At 37.6% G+C, this 20,898-nt stretch overlaps 1 protein-coding gene across 1 annotated transcript in view; it reads left to right on the top strand.

Annotated features, from left to right (window-relative positions):
- Nucleotides 1–19,063, top strand: part of LOC124555189 (signal recognition particle 54 kDa protein) — a 53,672-nt gene extending 34,609 nt beyond the window's left edge. The window contains exons 4-9 of the mRNA XM_047129031.1: nucleotides 7,678–7,828; nucleotides 7,903–8,051; nucleotides 8,140–8,401; nucleotides 8,516–8,624; nucleotides 8,745–9,011; nucleotides 18,552–19,063. Coding sequence (XP_046984987.1) covers nucleotides 7,678–7,828; nucleotides 7,903–8,051; nucleotides 8,140–8,401; nucleotides 8,516–8,624; nucleotides 8,745–9,011; nucleotides 18,552–18,643 — 1,030 coding nt within the window. The 3' untranslated portion in view covers nucleotides 18,644–19,063. The remainder of the gene's footprint in view (nucleotides 1–7,677; nucleotides 7,829–7,902; nucleotides 8,052–8,139; nucleotides 8,402–8,515; nucleotides 8,625–8,744; nucleotides 9,012–18,551) is intronic.
- The last annotated feature ends 1,835 nt before the right edge of the window (nucleotides 19,064–20,898 follow it).

Below are 20,898 nucleotides of genomic sequence, written 5' to 3'. Positions count from 1 at the left end.
ATATACATAAAAGTCATATTTATTTTTTTCTCATGTAGGTGGTTAAAAAACTTTCTAACTAAATGTGAAAAAGCACTGTATTAACTTTGATTACTACCATCTATCAAGCTGCTGTGCACTACATTTGTGACATAAATATGATCATAAAACCGCATTTCCTTGTAAAAACCCTTGTTCTTTGATAGTTGCTTTTTATGCCATGGAAACTTACTGCGATTCTCAGATAAAACCTGTGACACATACTGCTTCTGTTCATTTTTTTTTAAATTATTTACTGTAGTCCCCCATGAGCTAAATGCCTCTCTTATCTGGATCATTTACAACTTTCAGTTTAATGACTGAAAATCTTTATTTTCCTGCCACTGTGAAGGACCTGTCTTACATAATTGTCACCCAAATCAAATTTGGTAATAAATACTACTGTTTTATTTGAAGCAAACTGTTAAATACCATTATTAAAATTTTCTGAGAGCTGATTGATGTCTACTTCAATTCTTCTAATATTTGCCTCTAAAGCAGTGCATATACCATTTCCATTTTTAACGCAGAAGATTAATGAGGATTAAAAGTGGCCAAAATGACAGAACAGGCGGGAGGTACCACAAAAGATTTTTCAGTTTTAATAATACCATGTGTGGAATATAGTGGATCAACAAATGTGATTGTTATTTGGTTTTGGAAAAGGTACTGAAATCCAAATACACATAAATTGCTTTAACTTTTGAAGAGATGAGAATCATACTTCAATGTACACAGTTGTGAAAATATGCAAATTGCATTCTCTTCTTGTGGCCATAATTAATATTTATGACAGAACATACATATATTCTAATTATAAATGCATTTTGCCATCCACCCTGCATGATGGATGGCATCAGAGCATAGGTAAATACTCCACAAGATTCTGATTTGTTAAGACACATACCATCGAACTCTAAACCTTCCAAATAATACTCTGTTCTCACATTGTATCTCAAAGTAAAATGAGGATTCAAGACATATCAACTTGATCCCAGTGTTCTGTGACTGTCAGGACTGAATTGCGGTTTGGAATTTGTTAACGTTATTTGCTGACCTAATGTTTTGAATTGTTTTCAAAACTGATCTAGTCGGACCTGTGTTTCCACACCTCATCATTTCCACAAAAACTCTCCTAAGAATGATTTAATATATTTATGCCTGCAAGGTAGATACAAAAGGTCTTTAAAAAAATTCAGTCAAAGCACTTGCACCACTAAAAGTGCTTGTATTTGGTAGTTTTATCAGAAACTAATTCTTTAACATAGGACTAAAAACCTGATTCAACATGTTTTGTAGGCAACTTTTGTCTGCTCCTTTCCATAGTAAGTTAAGCAAGCAATATATGCATGAAAGTACCAACATTGAAAGAGAAGTGGTTTATAAGTGTTCTATAAGTTATAATATAAGTACATATATGCTGAATTGTAGAGGTTCCAATTTGTTTCACTCTTGCTCTTGTCTTTTAAAGCTGTTGCTGCTTATTCAGAAACGCTTTTTCTCAAATGATTGGTAATCAGTCCCATACATTAACCTTGGCCCATCCTTCGGCCATTGAGTTATCAAAAATGGAGTATCCTTTTCATTATTGATGATGTACAAACTATTAACATTTGCTATTTCCTCAAGTTTTTTGAAAAACCCTGTTTCTTTTCACTTGTGAACCTCCGACTATGATTTTTTTTCTGCTTGTCTCCATTGATAATACAGAGCTTCTAATTTTGGTATTTAGTTTCATAGTGTCATTGTTGAAATTAATGCTTTTTCCCAATTAATCATAACATCTCGTATAGCTGTGACAGCACTTTGATGCTCAGTTAATTTGTACATGACAAATTATAAATGAAAACCATTCACATTTATTTGATATTGGCAGTTTATTTCATCAGAGTAATATCCTAGCAAATAAATTATGTACTATAAATGAACTATAGACGAATACATTGTACATTCTCCTCGGAGGTGAAAGACTGCTGGATTGGTCTAGGCTCGACCATCAAAAGGGGCAGCTCAGCACACTTACCAATGAGAATGCAATCAACTAAGAAAATTAAGTAAACAATATGTCTATATTAGGTAATAATCAGAAGCAATATTTTGCAGAGGTTGGTTTTTTTGTGTTTACTAATTTTGAATGCCAAAATTTCACACTGCTCATTTTTACATAAGGTAGGAACAAACTAGGGGTGTAGCCCAAAAGAGTGCTAAATAAGAGCCACCATAAAGTTGCTGACTATAGCTGCTCTTAACATGGAACTCATAAAATATTCATTTATTCTCTTCCTTAAAAGGCTGTAGATATCAGTGATGATTTTTGTTTGACATGCTATCTGTCAGATGACTATACTGAAGCCCTTGTTGTGCCAAATAGAAATAATTGTGGGAATTGCTGGGTTTGGGCCTAAACTTGGGATACAAAATTTATGGTAAAATAGTAACAAGGACATATACCATGATATTTAATTACCAACACGGCTTTTTAACTGGAAGGTCCTGTACGGGCTGTGTATTTAGTATGACACAATTATTTGAAAGACACAGATATATCCATAATCTTACACATTTGTAGGCTTTGTAGATTATGTTAAAGCTTTTGACAAAGTGGTCAGACACAAATTGTGGAAGAGGAAGGAGCTTCAGCCCATCTACTAACTGTTTTTTAAAACTGCTGTTTAGGGTAAATTGGGGGGGGGGGGGACAAGCACATAACTGTGAGTAAAGGAGTCTGTATTATTTAACTTTTGTATGGACATCATCATTCACAACTGGAAAAAAGTTTTGCTCTGAAATATGATAAAGAGCTACCAAAGACAAACTGTTTGCAGATGATGTAGGTATCGTAAAAGATTCAGAAAATGATTTACAAAAGACAGTCCACAAACTGTATTTAATCAAAAAATTATATAACTTTGAATTATCTTTAAAAAAACTTATATACAAGCATCTACAAGGAAATGTTTGCAAAAGAAAAGCTCTTGATATGAGTCCAATATGTTGAAAAGGCAAGGTTTTTAAATACATTGTGTACAGAGTGTTTCAAAAATACTTTTACAATCTCTGGGGAGAGGTTGCTTACACCAAAACAAGGAAAAAAGCTATAAACATATGTCTGAAAATACTCTGTTTTCAAGTTATTAAAGAAAGTTAAAATTATAGGTGGTAGGAGCGCATAAGCATATAAACTCATAATAAATGCTCAAAACGTCCTCCTCTTGCTTGTAAACATGCATGCACTCATCAAATCATGGACTGTTGCACCATTTCAAATATTCTCTGATGGTTTTGAATGGTATTGCAGGCTTCCTTGATGCATCAGTGAGGAGTTTCTGCATCCCGGTGATCTATTGCATAGACAGAACATGTGGGCCCTGGTACTGGTCATCCTCTACGTATCCATATGTCATGGTAGATACTAGCCAGTGCATCTCAAACAGTGAGACTGAAACGTGCTGGAACTCCATCATGCATAAATCACATGTTTGTTCTTGTGTGCAGGGGAACATCTTCTAGTAAGTCTTGGAGGATGTTCTGAGCAAAGTTCCAGGCAGCACTTACAGGACATGATGGGAGAACGTATGATCCTCCCAGTCACCTGTAATTCCAGCCCACATATTAATCGTAAACTGATGCTGATGTCTAGCCTGTACTGTAGCATGAGGATTGGTGTTGGACCATATGTGTTGGGTATGGAAAATGTTTTTCCATCTTTTCCAAATGTTGCCTTGTTTGTAAACAAAACTGAAGAGATAAGCAACGGGCTGGCAGTTCATGCAACAAACCATCAGCAAAAGGTCTCCATGGTGGGTGATTGGCAGGTGGAAGGCCCTGCACACTGTGTTGATGATATGGATACATAAGTTGCTCATGAAATATCCTCCATGCTCAACTTGAAGATGGTGCCACTGTTTCTGTCTCAGCAACACGATGATACGCAGCATCAAAGGTTGGATGACTCTGCTGTCTTTGGTCTGGAAACGCCATACAATACAGCCTTGCAGCCTGATGTCCATTACCATTTGTGTGGCTGCACATAAATATAATGTCTACCTGCCCATGAAATGAACATTCTGTCCTGTTTGAATGGAGAACTTAGAGTTAACTCACTACCTATAGTACATGTGCACAGTAACAACACAGCCCCATCTAGGATACTAGGAATCAAAGGGGTTCAGAGATAAGTGCAATTTTTGGGTTGTTCCTAGAAAGCCGTTGAAAGTCAGATTTCATTAACTTGAAAAATGAGTGATGTTTTAATATTTGGAATATTATGTTTTTTTTTTCATGTTTTGCTGTAAGGAACCTGTCCCCAAAGTTTGCTTAAGTATTTCTGAAATATCCTGCATATTCCATTATCTTTCGGGCATGTGTCCAGTATATTATAAATTCTTGTTCCAATACGTCAGCTGACACTGTCAGCTATAATTTCAAGGTGAGTCTTTTACAAGGTTTTTAAGTTAACAATACTGTGGAGTAATCACGCATGTGTCAGAGATAACACTGTTAGTAACAGGAGCATAAGTCCTAGATGAAACTTTACACATCTGAAGAGTAAAACTAAGCAACTGCAGAGCCAGCAAATCCATGGTGCTTACAAAGTATTTGGTTGATTATTGTGAATGGTGTATTTTAGTATGCCAGGCAGTAAAGACTTGGAACAATATTTCCTTTTGAAGCACAGAGATGAAATTGTCTAGCTGGAAGCCTTCACCTCAGTTGAGCAGGTTGTCTGTTAATTGTATTTCCATAGCTTCCTTAACCACTGAATCCCAGTAGGATGTGACTGGGGCCAGTCTCTTTACTTACCCATAATCCATGGAATAGCCAGTCAAATTACATTGTTCAGCCACTGCAGATTTATTAGCTGTAGAAGACGGATCTGTCACTGGTGTTCAATGTAACACACTTTTACAGTGCATGTATTTTGTCCTATGTACCTTTTACCTCACTCACAAGAAATTTCAGTGAGCACCTGAAATACACCCACCTTCTACAGACCAGTAAGTCAGCAGTGGCTTAACACTGTATTTCCACTGCTCACTCCATGGATTATGAGAAAGTCAAGATACTGGCAACAGCCTCGTCCTGCTGAGATCAAGTGGTCAAGGAAGCTGTTTAAATACAATCAGCAGACAACCTACTCAACTGAGATGAGGATTTCCAGCTCAGCAAATTGCAGAAACTCATTCCATGTCATTTCACATCTGCACTTTCAAAAGAAATATTGCTGTAAGTCTTCATTGTGTAGCATGCCATCACATGCCATGTGTAATAATCAACCATATACTTCGTAAGAACTGTGTATTTGCCGAGTCTGCACTTGTTTTATATTACCCTTAAATGCATAAAATTTTGGCTATGACTGATGCTCTTGTTACCAACAGTGTTACCTCTGACATATGCATGATTACTGCACAGTATTGCGTAAAGTGATTTAAAAGTCTTGCAAGTGACTCACCCTCAGAACAGCTGAAAGGTTGTCAGTTGAAATATCAGAAAAAGAATTAATAATATCCCAGATGTGTGACCAAAAGATGATGGAATATTTGATCTGCTGGGATAACCTTGTATATAATTAACATTTAGACAGTTTCAGAGATATTAACTTCAAAATAAAAGCATTCTATATCTTATGTGGCACAACTAAAACAAGTTCAAATGACAGTGCCAGTGTTGAGTTGGTGATGAAATTTTATAAAACTGTGGCAGTCCCTATAATCTTTAAAGAACAGAGTGTTACTTCTTAACAGTATAACAAGAACAAAGGATCCAGGCAGGAGAAATAATTTTTTTATGTTCAATTTTTAGAACTCTGAAGACCTGATTGCCCCTGATATAAAGATACAGGAGTGAGATTATACGTAAAGAGTAGCAACCAAAACACACCAAATGAAATGGCTAAACCTCTCAAAAGAATGAAGAGCAATAAATATTTTAAAACATTGCATTGCTATAAAGCCATCTGGTGACATATGTCATAGCAGTGAAGTGATGTGTACCTCACAATTAGTTGTATGGAAGCAGTTCAGTATGATGTGTAATGTGAAGACATGACAGAATGTCAGGAGGGAACTATCATGTTGGGATGCACCCATGATCACACCGTGAACGAAGCTACATGACTTTTTTTGTCTATAAGAATGGTGTGCCACTAGCAGCCATCTAACATAGTGTAAGAAAGAGCAGTGGTTGTAAAGAGATAGTAATTGACAGGAACTAGAGGTGAGCGTCACAGCATGTCAGTGACAATCAGTATCAAACCTGACAGGAACTGCTGCTGTTAATGCATGCAGGTCAGTCTCAACCAGTTTCCAAGCAAACAATGAGGAGTGAACTACATGTAGTGGTCATTTGGAGTCGGGGTACCTTGCAAAAGATCATTGCTCATGTTAACTTCATTGAACCAAACAACACAGAAACTGGGCAGTACATGATTGGAAGCATGTAGTGTGATCTGATGAGTAACAGTTTTGTGTCCTTTCAAGTGATTCAAGGTATAGAGTACATTGACAGCTCAGTGAGTGTGTGGAGCATCTAATTCAGGCCAAAAGTGATTATGTGAGATTTTGAGGGTGTTTTTCACACTGTGACCTTGGATCACTCATTCAGGTTACCGGGAACATAGGATATTTATTTCAACATTCTTGGTGACCAGGTGTTGCCTTTCTGTAGTATTTTCATGGTGAATATGTTAACAACACTCCCATCTTCAGGGATGACAACAGCCCTATTCACACGGGTGTGTGCATACATTCCATGTTTGACAAACACTCGGTCACCCTATCAAATATCGAATACCATACTAAATCACCCGATCTTAATTGCATAAGACAGCCAATACATTATTTGCAATTTGGTGCCTCCACAGGATTTAATTATCAATGGGTCACATCAGCTAGATGTAGCATACCTATTTTGGAACTATTTGGGTTAGAAGAAGGTTAACTAACACAATGAACAGTGTGCCATATCAAAGGGATTTGTAACTGGAATTTCTCTAAAGCCATTTAGCATCATGTACATGCCTTACACTATTTGTACAGGTGTCTAAAATTAAAAAGGTCCAAAAAGCGTTTTCTGCATTTCATAACAATTGTAGTCATTTCCATTCGCTTCCATAAGTAGTAGTTCTCCTGTTGATTGACTGGTATAACTTATTTCACAGCAGGATTATAAATATTTTCTGGGCCAGTTTTATCTCAGCCTTGTTGTTTGTGTATTGTAAGTCCTGCAAAGTTCAAAAAGTGTATTTTGCAGCATGCTCTTTTCTGTCATTTCATGTCTTCTGATGTCTTAGCATTGTTGTACCCTTTCCTATGATATCCCACTGAATAAATAATTTTAATTTTGATAAATATGTGCTTGAGTAGGAATCTGATGTTCAGATTTTTCAACATTTTTTCAGTATCACCTACTTAACTTTACCGTCACAGCAATTAGGAGTAAGTGGTTGGTGTAGATACTGTATTGTGGACTTTTCTTTTTTGCTGTAATGTTTATGATAGACATTCTTTTACTTGCTTGCAGTACTCCACAGGTATTCTTTGTTTGCTTTTCTTCAATGCGTGCAGGTGTCTAAAATTTGTTGAACTTCTGTTTCAGTGAGTCATCATCTCACATTTCCTATTAATTTAATCATTTATCTTTGTTTCTTTGATGCAGTTACACTGAAGTAGATCCTGTAGTTATAGCACAAGATGGTGTAGAAATGTTCAAGAAAGAAGGGTTTGAGATAATAATTGTTGATACAAGTGGACGACATAAACAAGAAGAATCACTTTTTGAAGAAATGTTGCAAGTTTCAAATGCAATTGTAAGTAATATTCTGAAACTTGTTGTTTGTTAATTATTTTATTTAACTAAACTCAACATTTTTATTCTCCTCAGAAACCAGATAATATCATATTCGTGATGGATGCAACAATAGGTCAGGCCTGTGAAGCACAGGCTCGTGCATTCAAGGAGAAGGTTGATGTTGGTTCAGTTATAATAACAAAGCTTGATGGACATGCTAAAGGTGGAGGTGCTCTCAGTGCGTAAGTGTTACTTTTATTTTGTAGATTTGTTGTCACTACTGTCTCAGATTGTGATAAATTTTCAGAGGCTTTCCTTTTTCTGTTTTAGTGTTGCAGCTACACAAAGTCCTATTATTTTCATTGGAACAGGAGAACATATTGATGACTTTGAACCATTTAAAACAAAACCGTTCATTAGTAAGCTTTTAGGGATGGGCGATATAGAAGGTTTAATTGACAAAGTAAATGAGCTGAAACTAGATGACAATGAGGAATTAATAGAAAAGATAAAACATGGGCAGTTCACATTACGTGATATGTATGAGCAGTTTCAGAATATTATGAAAATGGGTCCTTTTTCACAAATAATGGTGAGTTGCTTTCTAATAGTATATAAAATTTTCAAATAGTACAGAGCTGATAATCAGTGAGTCCTGTGTTTCCCACAGTCAGTATTTATCGATTGTCATTTCATCTTGTTCTAGGGTATGATACCTGGGTTTAGTACAGATTTCTTATCGAAAGGTAGTGAACAGGATTCAATGGCCAGATTGAAGAGGCTCATGACAATTATGGACAGCATGAATGATGGTGGTATGAAATAATTTTATTTTATTTCTATAAAAACCGTTTATCTGAAATAAAAATTGCCTTCATCTTAATTAATAATTCTCTATGTCTGCTCATTTTCCATGTGGTTTAATTTTATTTCAGAATTAGACAGCCGCGATGGTGCAAAACTATTTACAAAACAATCCTCAAGAATAGTGAGGGTTGCACAAGGTTCAGGAGTGACTGAAAGGGAAGTTAAAGAACTTATCTCACAGTACACAAAATTTGCTGCAGTTGTAAAGAAGATGGGTGGAATAAAAGGATTATTCAAAGGTGGTGATATGGCAAAGAATGTAAATCAAGCCCAGATGACGAAACTTAATCAACAGATGGCGAAGATGATGGATCCTAGGGTTCTTCAACACATGGGTATTTATTTTCATTCATACATATTTATGTTTAGCTGAATCTTCTCTTTTCTTCTTGGTGGTATATGTTGAACAGTTGTTGAGTTGTTGTAGTGAAGTGCACATGTAGAATATTGTGAAAAATTAGGCTTTCACTACATTAGTTAATTCACAAACAGAAATTGTTCAGTATAATATCATCACTTCATCTTCAACAAAAAACATTTATTGATGTAGTGTATCTGAAGCTCTGCTTTTGACAACAGTTACATTTCATTATTTTGTGTTCTGTGTGATGATGATACTTACTGTATTTTTTGAAACAGTTCGTAAATAATCACTGCAAAGTGCTTATAAGACACACAAAGACAAATGGACAGTTTATACTCATAGTAAAGATCATAGTTGTATGCGTGCGGCAATAGCAACTGTTTCTCAAGTCATTGCTTCTCAAGTCATTGCCGCATACACAGGTCATGGGAGTAAATCATTGACCATGTGTAGCTCAAACAGTCCTGTTTATTTGTCCACTTAATCCTTTACCTTCTTTCTGTTGCCCTGTATCCACCTGATGCATGGTTAAGAATGATATGTTGCCTCTCCAATTTTGCAGAGAACCAGCCATATTTGTATTATTACCATGGGATTGTCACTCCCAAAGGCATTTTGAAACTTACTGCCAGCCCCTCCTACCCCCACCCCCACCCTGCTCTTCCAGGACAGGAATCTGTGTACCCTTCAAGTGTGCGCATATGCCATGTGACAGTTTTTGAAGTGGTTGTGCATTGTGTAACTGAGGTGGGACATGGGAAACAGCCTGTTGTATATATTGAAAGAAGTGGGAAACTGCCTAAAAATCATATCCAGGCTAACCGGAACACCAACCCCCCCCCCTCATTAGTCAGCTATGCAGATTTGATGGGGGCAATGTGCTCCATGGTCTCCTGGTAAGGGTCATATGATGCACTTGCCTATATGGATGTATTATTCATACACTTGCTGTGAAAATCAGAAGGAAAATATGGTTCTTTGTTGCTAAGCTCAACATGAACAGGAGTTCAAAGATGTCAAATAGCTGAACATCAAGAAAAATCTAATAGTGCTTGGAGAAAGATGGAAGTAAGTTTTATGACAACAGAGGATTTAAACTCTTCCAAGGCAGTGAACGCAGAGCTTCTAGGAAAGTGGCCATGCTTCACCGACCACTGCAGGGCACAAAAGTGGAACTGTGGGGACAATGCAAACCATTATAGAGCCCTGTCAGTCTCAAGGTGTACTTTGTGTTTATGGGGTGGATGGCTGTTGAGGCAATTCAGTCAGACAAGCTATAGGATAGTTTCCCCACATCTCAGCTTCATTTCACTTGATTGAATATTTAGGGTGTAAACAAATCACCAAATGAGGTAGCAAATAGTACACAAAAAATTCCAATGTCACAAAGACTAAACTTCAGGTCAAAAGCTAAAATGCTTAAAGACTATCTCCAAAAGTATCAGAGTGTTAGATGCTATTTTTGTGTGACAAGAACCCATTTTTGGAAGACATGGAGTTCCTTCTGAGGGACGCAGGGAGTCATTTTATTTCCCTGTAACTGTAACACATATCTCCAAATATGTTGAGAGAAAAGAGGAGCACAAAAATACTTCACCAATAAAGTTGCTCCCATACTATTAATAATTCATGTGGAGGAATTGAGGCTCATGGCACAAGTGAGACTTGTATTGCCTTGTCTCTAAAAGATTAATTCTTAAACTACTAATGTCTCTTTGCCAAAAGTTCTTAGCCTCTTGTGAAAGGGCCATCTCAGTGGAGGGAGAGCTGAATGCAGTGTGACTGACTTTACAAATGATGTAACTTCACATTTCACTCAAGTAGAAACATACGAGCAGTTCCTGCAGGTGTACATGTACCAAGTACAGTGATAATATGTTCCATTTACCTGCCCCCTAATGAGACTCCAGGCAATGAGCCTCTGCACAGATTTATCATACAGCTCTCCCAATCATTTCTCTGTGGGAAATTTTTAATTGCATTGTTCTGTGGTGATCTGCTACCAGCAGTCCTTAGGCTTGAGCTTCCAAAAGCTTGTTGTCAGAAAATCTTTCTTCCAAACTGAGCATGCATGTCAGTGCTTGCTATGAGACCCTTGTATGCTATCAGAATAGATGTTCATCAAGACTAAATAGATGCAGTATAGCACGAATATGACGTTAAGTTGATTCAAATGGTACAACACAGTCATAAAATATTTTAAACCAGCAGCATGATCTCTGTGTTGCAAAATGTATCAACATGCACTGGTAGTGCTTCTGCTGCTGAAAGCAGATAATCCCGTGGAAATGTTGTTGGCCTTCAAGTAGTATTTACAAACATTACATAGTTAAATTTCTTGAAACCAGGGTGCTCTGCTCAGCAGATGTAAATCAGTAAAATTCAGAACAATCCATGCTTAGTCTCCTCCCACTACACTTCGGCATGATGACTGTGGGAGTAAAAGTTCTTTCAAATAAAGGTATCATGACTGATCACAATTGTTTTCAAATTGTTTTTTCTGTGCATGCACAGCTTCATGATCATTATGACACCTTTGTGTGAACACTCATTGGATATGTTTTGTTGTTTGGCAATTTGTAGTGCTAGTTGACACCATTGCTCTCTTTCTGTTGCTCAAATGTTTCTGGCTTGAGTAATGAAACACTGCACCAGTTACATATTTTTTCATGCTTAGCATGGCATGTTTCAAGAAGTTATTCTCATTGTCAAGTGCAAATATTTATGTAAGTGTTTTCTGGGATTTTTCACAAACAGTGTGTGTGTGTGTGTGTGTGTGTGTGTGTGCGTGTGTGTGTGCGTGTGTGTGTGCGCGTGTGCGTGTGTGTGTGTGTGTGTGTGTGTGTGTGTGTGTACATGCAGTTTTCTGCATAATGGAGGAGGCATAGTATACTTTGTAACCTCATAAACATCATTACAGTGCAAGAGAGGCAGAACAACACACATACAATCAACCAAAATACTTGAGTACATATTTGCACTCAACCATGAGAGTAAGTTGTAGACACATCATGTTGAGCAGGAAAAAGTACATAACTGGTGTAGTATTTCATCATATAAATAATGAATGAATGACACAGCTGCAGGCTTTCCAGAAACACCAATAATGTTTAATGAAATTTAGTCAAACATTTCAGCTTCCCAGACAGTTGCCACTTCCCTGTCAACTGCCACTTCCCTGTCAACTGCTAAACATAGTACAAAATTCAGATAACCTTTATTAGATAGAAAATGAGTCCCTGGCTAGGACTTTGATGCCTATTATGTACATACAGGGTGTTACAAAAAGGTATGGCCAAACTTTCAGGAAACATTCCTCACACACGAAGAAAGAAAAGATGTTATGTGGACATGTGTCCGGAAACGCTTACTTTCCATGTTAGAGCTCATTTTATTACTTCTCTTCAAATCACATTAATCATGGAATGGAAACACACAGCAACAGAACGTACCAGCGCGACTTCAAACACTTTGTTACAGGAAATGTTCAAAATGTCCTCCGCTAGCGAGGATACATGCATCCACCCTCCGTCGCATGGAATCCCTGATGCGCTGATGTAGCCCTGGAGAATGGCGTATTGTATCACAGCCGTCCACAATACGAGCACGAAGAGTCTCTACATTTGGTATCGGGGTTGCGTAGACAAGAGCTTTCAAATGCCACCATAAATGAAAGTCAAGAGGGTTGAGGTCAGGAGAGCGTGGAGGACATGGAATTGGTCCGCCTCTACCAATCCATCGGTCACCGAATCTGTTGTTGAGAAGCGTACGAACACTTCGACTGAAATGTGCAGGAGCTCCATGGTGCATGAACCACATGTTGTGTCGTACTTGTAAAGGCACATGTTCTAGCAGCACAGGTCGAGTATCCCGTATGAAATCATGATAACGTGCTCCATTGAGCGTAGGTGGAAGAACATGGGGCCCAATCAAGACATCACCAACAATGCCTTCCCAAACGTCACAGAAAATCTGTGTTGATGATGTGATTGCACAATTGTGTGCGGATTCTCGTCAGCCCACGCATGTTGATTGTGAAAATTTACAATTTGATCACATTGGAATGAAGCCTCATCTGTAAAGAGAACATTTGCACTGAAATGAGGATTGACACATTGTTGGATGAACCATTCGCAGAAGTGTACCCGTGGAGGCCAATCAGCTGCTGATAGTGCCTGCACACGCTGTACATGGTACGGAAACAACTGGTTCTCTCCATACAGTGACGTGGTCAACATTACCTTGTACAGCAGCAACTTCTCTGACGCTGAAATTACGGTTATCGTCAACTGCACAAAGAATTGCCTCGTCCATTGCAGGTGTCCTCGTCGTTCTAGGTCTTCCCCAGTCGCGAGTCATAGGCTGGAATGTTCCATGCTCCCTAAGACGCTGATCAATTGCTTCGAACGTCTTCCTGTCGGGACACCTTCGTTCTGGAAATCTGTCTCGATACAAACGTACCGCGCCACGGCTATTGCCCCGTGCTAATCCATACATCAAATGGGCATCTGCCAACTCCGCATTTGTAAACATTGCACTGACTGCAAAACGACATTCGTGATGAACACTAACCTGTTGATGCTACGTGCTGATGTGCTTGAAGCTAGTACTGTAGAGCAATGAGTCGCATGTCAACACAAGCACCGAAGTCAACATTCCCTTCCTTTAATTGGGCCAACTGGCGGTGAATCAAGGAAGTACAGTACATACTGACGAAACTAAAACGAGCTCTAACATGGAAATTAAGCGTTTCCGCACACATGTCCACATAACATCTTTTCTTTATTTGTGTGCGAGGAATGTTTTCTGAAAGTTTGGCCGTACCTTTTTGTAAGACCCTGTATATCACACAAAAAAAGTTCCTTGAAAAGCTGGGCTCTACTGCATTATGTTTTTTGTTGTTTATGTCAACAAAATGTGCTCTGGTGCATCCTTATTGTGAGACGAAACCCATTTTCACCATCAGAATAGTAAACAAAAGTAGAATGAAGTGGAACAAAGTTCAAAGCAGCATGTCGAGAGTTCTGCATGAAATTTCTCATAGCTGGTGAAAACTGGGAACTTACACATTTTCCATCATTCATTTCATAATAATTCTCACCTTACAGGATGTAAATTGTGGTTAATTTTGTCAAAAAAGTTTTATAATTCCCCCATTGAAAATGATCAGCAAGCATATCCTGTGTGTCTCCTATCACAATAAATAAATGAACTGCCGCGAGTTTACTATAATTTTAATGGAGTATCTCTTAACACATGTTTAACTTTTTACAAGCTTCTCAAAATTTGGTTTGCAGGGTTTGTATAGGCCCAATTTTGGCTCCAATAATGTAGTCAGATTTTTGTGTACCTGATTACAAACCAAGCAAACATGAACTAATATCTCTCTGCAGACCCGGAGCTGTTGTGTAAACCAAGGAACATTGTGCTGCAATCAGCTTTTCAGATGAACAAGATGACAAATGAGCCATAGCACATTTGAATCAACGATCAAACTTAACTCTTAGTGATCAGTTAGTTGGTTTTGGACATAAGTGGCAGACTATGAGTTTTTTGAGAGACCTCCCGCAGGACACAGTAAACTGTGTAAGCCTGGCAACCACTCGCAACATATACCAGACACTTCATTGTAATTCTGTATCGACAATAAGCAGACATACTAAAGAAATGTTATTAAAAAAAATCTAGATTCTCCGAGATCATGGTTAAAACTTTTGTCAACACAAAACAGGAAATGATTTGCACTCCGATAAGACTTCTTGTAATGTGGTATGTCAGGTGTACATAATAGGATTCTGTCATTGGATATTATATTTAAAGACTTGGTAACAACATAAACATAACACACCTTCAGTAAAGAATATGTGATAGCATGTATTATATCTGATATACTTTGTATTAATGAAATCACAAAATGAAAATTAATGTTACCTGTCTCTTTGTGCAAGTCTTTTTTATAAGTACTTGAAGAAATGTGCAGCAAGCTCCGGATTGTCCCGATTAATACAAAACTCATGCTACAAAACATGGGTAGTCCAAAATAAATGTTTTTTACTGGGAATGGCAATTTTCTGTATCTAAGAAATAAGCCACATGTCACATTTGAAAGCCCACTGCATTGCTTACAGGTTACTCACCAGAAGCTGACAACTATTTTATAAAGTTACCCTTAAAACACACTGTACTTTGTATCATCCATTCAATTTTGCAAAATAATCATCAGTTATTTTCTATTTCAATTCACATTTTTCCTGACAATAGTTCTCATTTCCTAAATTGCCTGCTTCTGGGACACAGGGAGGAATGCCAGCCCCAGATTGAATACTCGCGGATTAATGATATGGGGTGGTGTGCTGGTCAGCCTGGATGTTGGTTTAGATGGTTTTCCACATTCTCTTCAGTGAATAGTGGGTTGGTTCCACTACACACAGACAGTAGTAGTAGTAGTAGTAGTAGTACACAAATTCCACCCCCAAGAGGAGAAAGGTAGCTGACAGTAGCTTTAAAATGCCTTTGGGAGTGTTGTTGTTGTTGTTGTTGTGGTCTTCAGTCCTGAGACGATTTGATGCAGCTCTCCATGCTACTCTATACTGTGCAAGCTTCATCATCTCCCAGTACCCACTGCAACCTACATCCTTCTGAATCTGCTTAGTGTATTCATCTCTTGGTCTCCCTCTATGATTTTTACCCTCCACGCTGCCCTCCAATACTAAAGTGGTGATCCCTTGATGCCTCAGAACATGTCCTACCAACTGATCCCTTCTTCTAGTCAAGTTGTCACAAACTCCTCTTTTCCCCAATTCTGTTCAATACCTCCTCATTGGTTATGTGATCTAATCATCTAATCTTCAGCATTCTTCTGTAGCAACACATTTTGAAAGCTTCTATTCCCTTCTTGTCAAAATATTTATCGTCCATGTTTCACTTCCATTCATGGCTACACTCCATACAAATACTTTCAGAAACGACTTCCTGACACTTAAATCTATACTCGGTGTTAACAAATTTCTCTTCTTCAGAAATGCTTTCGTTGCCATTGCCAGTCTACATTTTATATCCTCTCTACTTCGACCATCATCAGTTATTTTGCTCCCCAAATAGCAAAACTCCTTTACTACTTTAAGTGTCTCATTTCGTAATCTAATTCCCTCAGCATCACCCAACTTAATTTGACTACATTCCAGTATCCTCATTTTCCTTTTTTTGATGTTCATCTTATATCCTCCTTTCAAGACACTGTCCATTCCGTTCAACTGCTCTTCCAAGTCCTTTGCTGTCTCTGACAGAATTACAATGTCATCGGCGAACCTCAAAGTTTTTACTTCTTCTCCATGGATTTTAATACCTACTCTGAATTTTTCTTTTGTTTCCTTCACTGCTTGCTCAATATACAGATTGAATAACATTGGGGAGAGGCTACAACCCTGTCTCACTCCCCTCCCTACCACTGCTTCCCTTTCATGTTCCTTGACTCTTATAACTGCCATCTGGTTTCTGTACAAATTGTAAATAGCCTTTCACTCCCTGTATTTGACCGCTGCCACCTTCAAAATTTGAAAGAGAGTATTCCAGTCAACATTGTCAAAAGCTTTCTCTAAATCTACAAATGCTAGAAATGTAGGTTTGACTTTTCTTAACTTATCCTCTAAGATAATTTGTTGGGTCAGTATTGCCTCACGTGTTCCAATATTTGTACGGAATCCAAATTGATCTTCCCCGAGGTCAGCTTCTACCTGTATATGCAGATACGATTGGTTCTCCACACAACAGAAGCAGCATCATACCAGTCCCAACATGGCACTGACCAGATAAAGGGCACCAGACAGGAAGGAAGGAAGAAGGAAGGTAGCTTCTCATATTTTGGAGAGTTCAAACATCAGTGCAGTCAATCAAAATTTGTTTGGCATACTGTAGTGACAGATAAACACATTTTTGTACTCCTATATATGTGCTGATTGGCTCCCAGATTGCCGCATGTTTGCTCTCGTCTGTTACCGAACACGCTTTGTTCACTACATCCATGTCACATATCGGCTCAGATCCAGGTTCAGAGACATTGCTATTAAACCAGTCACACATTTATTCCTGATCTACTGAACCACCAGAAATTTATGTTCTAAATGAAAATATTGGTTCTGATTATAACAATACTTCAGGCTTCATTTTTTTATTTTTCAAAATTTGTCAAACTATGCATGGATAATCCTCACCTTGAAGATCAGGAGCTTGCTGTATATGATGAGTACAACCATGTAATAATATTAGTTTCTTACACAGAAGAACAAAATTTGAAGTTGAGAAAGTTACATACTATTGTATTGAGCTTGTGAATATTTGTAGAACTGGATGAAAACTGTAGATACACCAACAGTGTAAAATGTTATATGAAAATTTACTTCATAATGATGTAATGGCTGAATTTATTTATGCCACTGAGATATTAAAGAACAAATATAGAGGCCACAGTCTTCGCTGTACTGAGAGTAAAATTTATTTATAATATGTTTCAGAAAGTGTCAAAGAGATTGATTGTACTGTTAGCTTTTAAAAATCTGCTCATTACTATATATTTTCTCTTCAGGCAAATATCGTCACGAGTGTATTCTTTATAGAACATGCAATGATTTTAAACCCAAGTGTGATAACTATGAATTATTTAAGAATAAAGAAGACAACTTGCTGAAAGGCAGAAGCCCTGCATCATCGATAGGTACACAAATAAAAGGTACAGAGCTTGGCTGGCTTTTGGAATGCACTTCCTTTTCAAAGCTTGTAGGGAAAACACTCACACGCACAAACGTCTCTTCCTAAATTGTGCTCAGTTGACTGCCAGCTCTTTCCCGTCCCATGGTGAGTGTACTGGGGTGAGGGATGGAGAGAGGCAGGGTGGGGTTTGTGGGAAGCGCCTCGTGAGAGAGTGGGGAACCATCTGTGGGCCAGCTACCGCCTTGTTTTTGGCAACAGTTTGGCAGTGGCCATTCATTCTAGTTGACAACTGGTGATTTGTCATATCAATGTAAACTGCTGTACAGTGGTTGCAGCAGAGCTGGTACATAACATGGCTACTTTCACAGGTGGCCTTGCCCCTGATAGGGTAGAATAAGCCTATGATGGGTGGGTGGATTGGGCACGTCTTGCATCTGGGTCTTCCACAAGGGTATGATCCGTGTGGCAGAAGATCGGGGGTGGGATGGCATAGGGATGGACTAGGATGTTGTGGTGGTTGGGTGGGCAGTGGAACACCACTTTGGGTAGGTTTGGTGGAAGTATCTTGGCTAGGATGTTCCTCATTCCAGGGCATTGGGTGACAATGGGTGTGCTTATTTAAAGCATTCATGCAAGTAGTTCAGTAGCTAAGATCAGCAAGAAAAAGAATGTAAAGCTTGAGACTGTAACTGGTTCAGATAAGTTACAGGTATTTTCATTCTTATGAGCATATTATTTTGCATGTGTTTAAATTTTTAGCATTTCCCTGTAGTAATTTACATTAATTTTTTCCTTTCTGCTTTAGGTGGAATGCCAGGACTTCAGAATATGATGAGGCAGTTGCAACAAGGAGCAACAGGAGGTCTTGGAAACCTAATGGGTTTTGGAAATAAGTGATAATAGGTTTAACAGTGATGACACATACTGCATATTTATTGTACATTCGAGTATGAAAATTGCAGTTTGGTTTATTTATAACTTCCAAATAATTACTCAGTGCAAAAAAAGAAATGAAGAGTATTCTATCTACGAACTTAATAGTTACGAAATTTGCAGAATGGTATCTAGAATTTGGACATCTTTGCATGCCTGTTACAAAATTGAATGTCTTCTCAAATTTAACGTTTGAAATGGTTTGAATGTAAATTGAGAAAATGAGAGTAAAAATAGCAAGAAATAAATTCAGTGGGCCTGCATGTACAAGTTGTTGATAAACTTTCAAAAGTATCATATACAAATTTTTCTACTAACTAAAATCCAGTAAAGAGAAGTGTACCCCACTCACCTGATTAAAATTTTGTGTGGCAGGCAAAATGAGTTAAGTATATCTTTCTCTTGAAGAGACACACAATGTATGAAGTGAAAAGAAATTTACAGTCATACTGTAATTTAAGGGTATAAAGTGAGAGATTGAAACAATCCTCCATGATTTAGGTGAAAATGATGCCTTGTCTTGTAATTTTTTCCATTCAGATTTCATGTTCGACATCTTTGTTCCCATTTCACAGTAATGACTTGTCATAACAACATGGATAGCTGGTCATCTTAAATATATTTTTCAGTGTGTGTGTAACCAAGACCCACAAATGCTGTGAGTAGATCTGGTTCATGAAGAATTGTTGTGGTTTTGTTACCACAGAGTTGTTACTATGGCAGGCACCTGACTGGTTCCCAAGAAGGAGACAATTTCTTCAGTATCCTAAGGCACTGTGGGAGTCTCTTTCAAAAAAAGACACAGCATGTGTGCATTTCCTATGTTTCTGTAGATGATTGTGTCTTTGACAGGTTGTATGTACATGAGGATGAGCTCACTAGTTACAGTTCCTGGAGGGTAATTTTGCATGACTGTTGCACTTTTCTGTACCAGAGTCCAACTCTGGTAAATAGCAGCATTCTAACAACAAATACCTTAATTACACAATATTTGTTGTTCTAACTGATAAAGAGGTCTGTGGGCACTGTACAGAAATATAACACTCTGATAAGTGGAATTTTATGGTGCTTACTATGCTTCACCATCTTTATATCACTCCTAATAGAAGTCACCATTCAGTAGTACCTATTATTTGTCCATCATCTGCCTGCAATATCACCTCATATTTGTGCTAATGTTATACCAATCATTCCCAATGGTTTTACAGTATTCGTTTGGTTTGTTTCAGTGTGTTACAGTTTTCTCAAAATGAACTAAACATTTTGTGCATCACACAATGGGCATGATTGTCGATTTGTCATCTAATAATTTACACATGGTTTTTGGAGTGTAATGTGATTATTATTATTATTAGTGCAAAGCAGACTTAATTTTATTGTGTGATTCATAGCAGCTACTTAAAGTATGTGCTTGCATTTGTATTTTTGGTTTTGCTTTTCATGAGAGATCAAATGGGTATCCATCAGTTAAGACTTTGAAGTTAAACTGTAAGAAAAAATACACTGATACTCCTCAGGCTCCACATGCATAGCTCTATTACTAACAGTATATTGATACTGCATGAGACACCCATAGTGTGTTGTGTGGCAGTTTATCTTTCATCCTAACATGTTTTAAAATAATAATACTCACTGCTGTGACAATCCAAGCAATATAAAGAAACACTTTTTTCATGTCTAATGTACAGATCTTCATCTGTGCTATGTCTGCCTAATGATACTCAGTATCCTGTTGTTGCATAATTTCAAAAAGTCTTTTAGTTTTGCTTATTGTTACCACTAATTTACATTCATAAGGGCAGTAAGAAAGAATGAAAATGGAAAAAAAAGCAATCCAGGGCACCACTAGATTGAATGTTGCCCTCATAATTGTACTACATACATGCTCAAGTTATTAGACTAAAGTCATTTACCTTGCAGAAGATAAATTTATTACAAACCTATACACAAGAATTGACATTCATGCACATAATACCAAGCACACCTTTATTCATCATAGAAAGTTGTGCTGTGGAATTGTTTTCATCAACTTTTCACATGGTATGAAAATATTTCCTGTAACATTTCTTCTTTAAAGTTACAACTACACATTTAAATTGATGATAATTGTGACAACAGACATTATAATACCTGATTAACATTTAAAAAAGTATAAGGCACAGGGACATAACAGCCAATGACTTTTCTCACAAACAAGAAGTAATGCTGTTTATACCACT

The sequence above is a fragment of the Schistocerca americana genome, chromosome X (assembly GCF_021461395.2).
Source record: "Schistocerca americana isolate TAMUIC-IGC-003095 chromosome X, iqSchAmer2.1, whole genome shotgun sequence".
NCBI classification, from domain to species: domain Eukaryota; kingdom Metazoa; phylum Arthropoda; class Insecta; order Orthoptera; family Acrididae; genus Schistocerca; species Schistocerca americana.
Note: the sequence above shows the minus strand (reverse complement) of the source record. Positions and strands in the feature narration are given on the sequence as shown.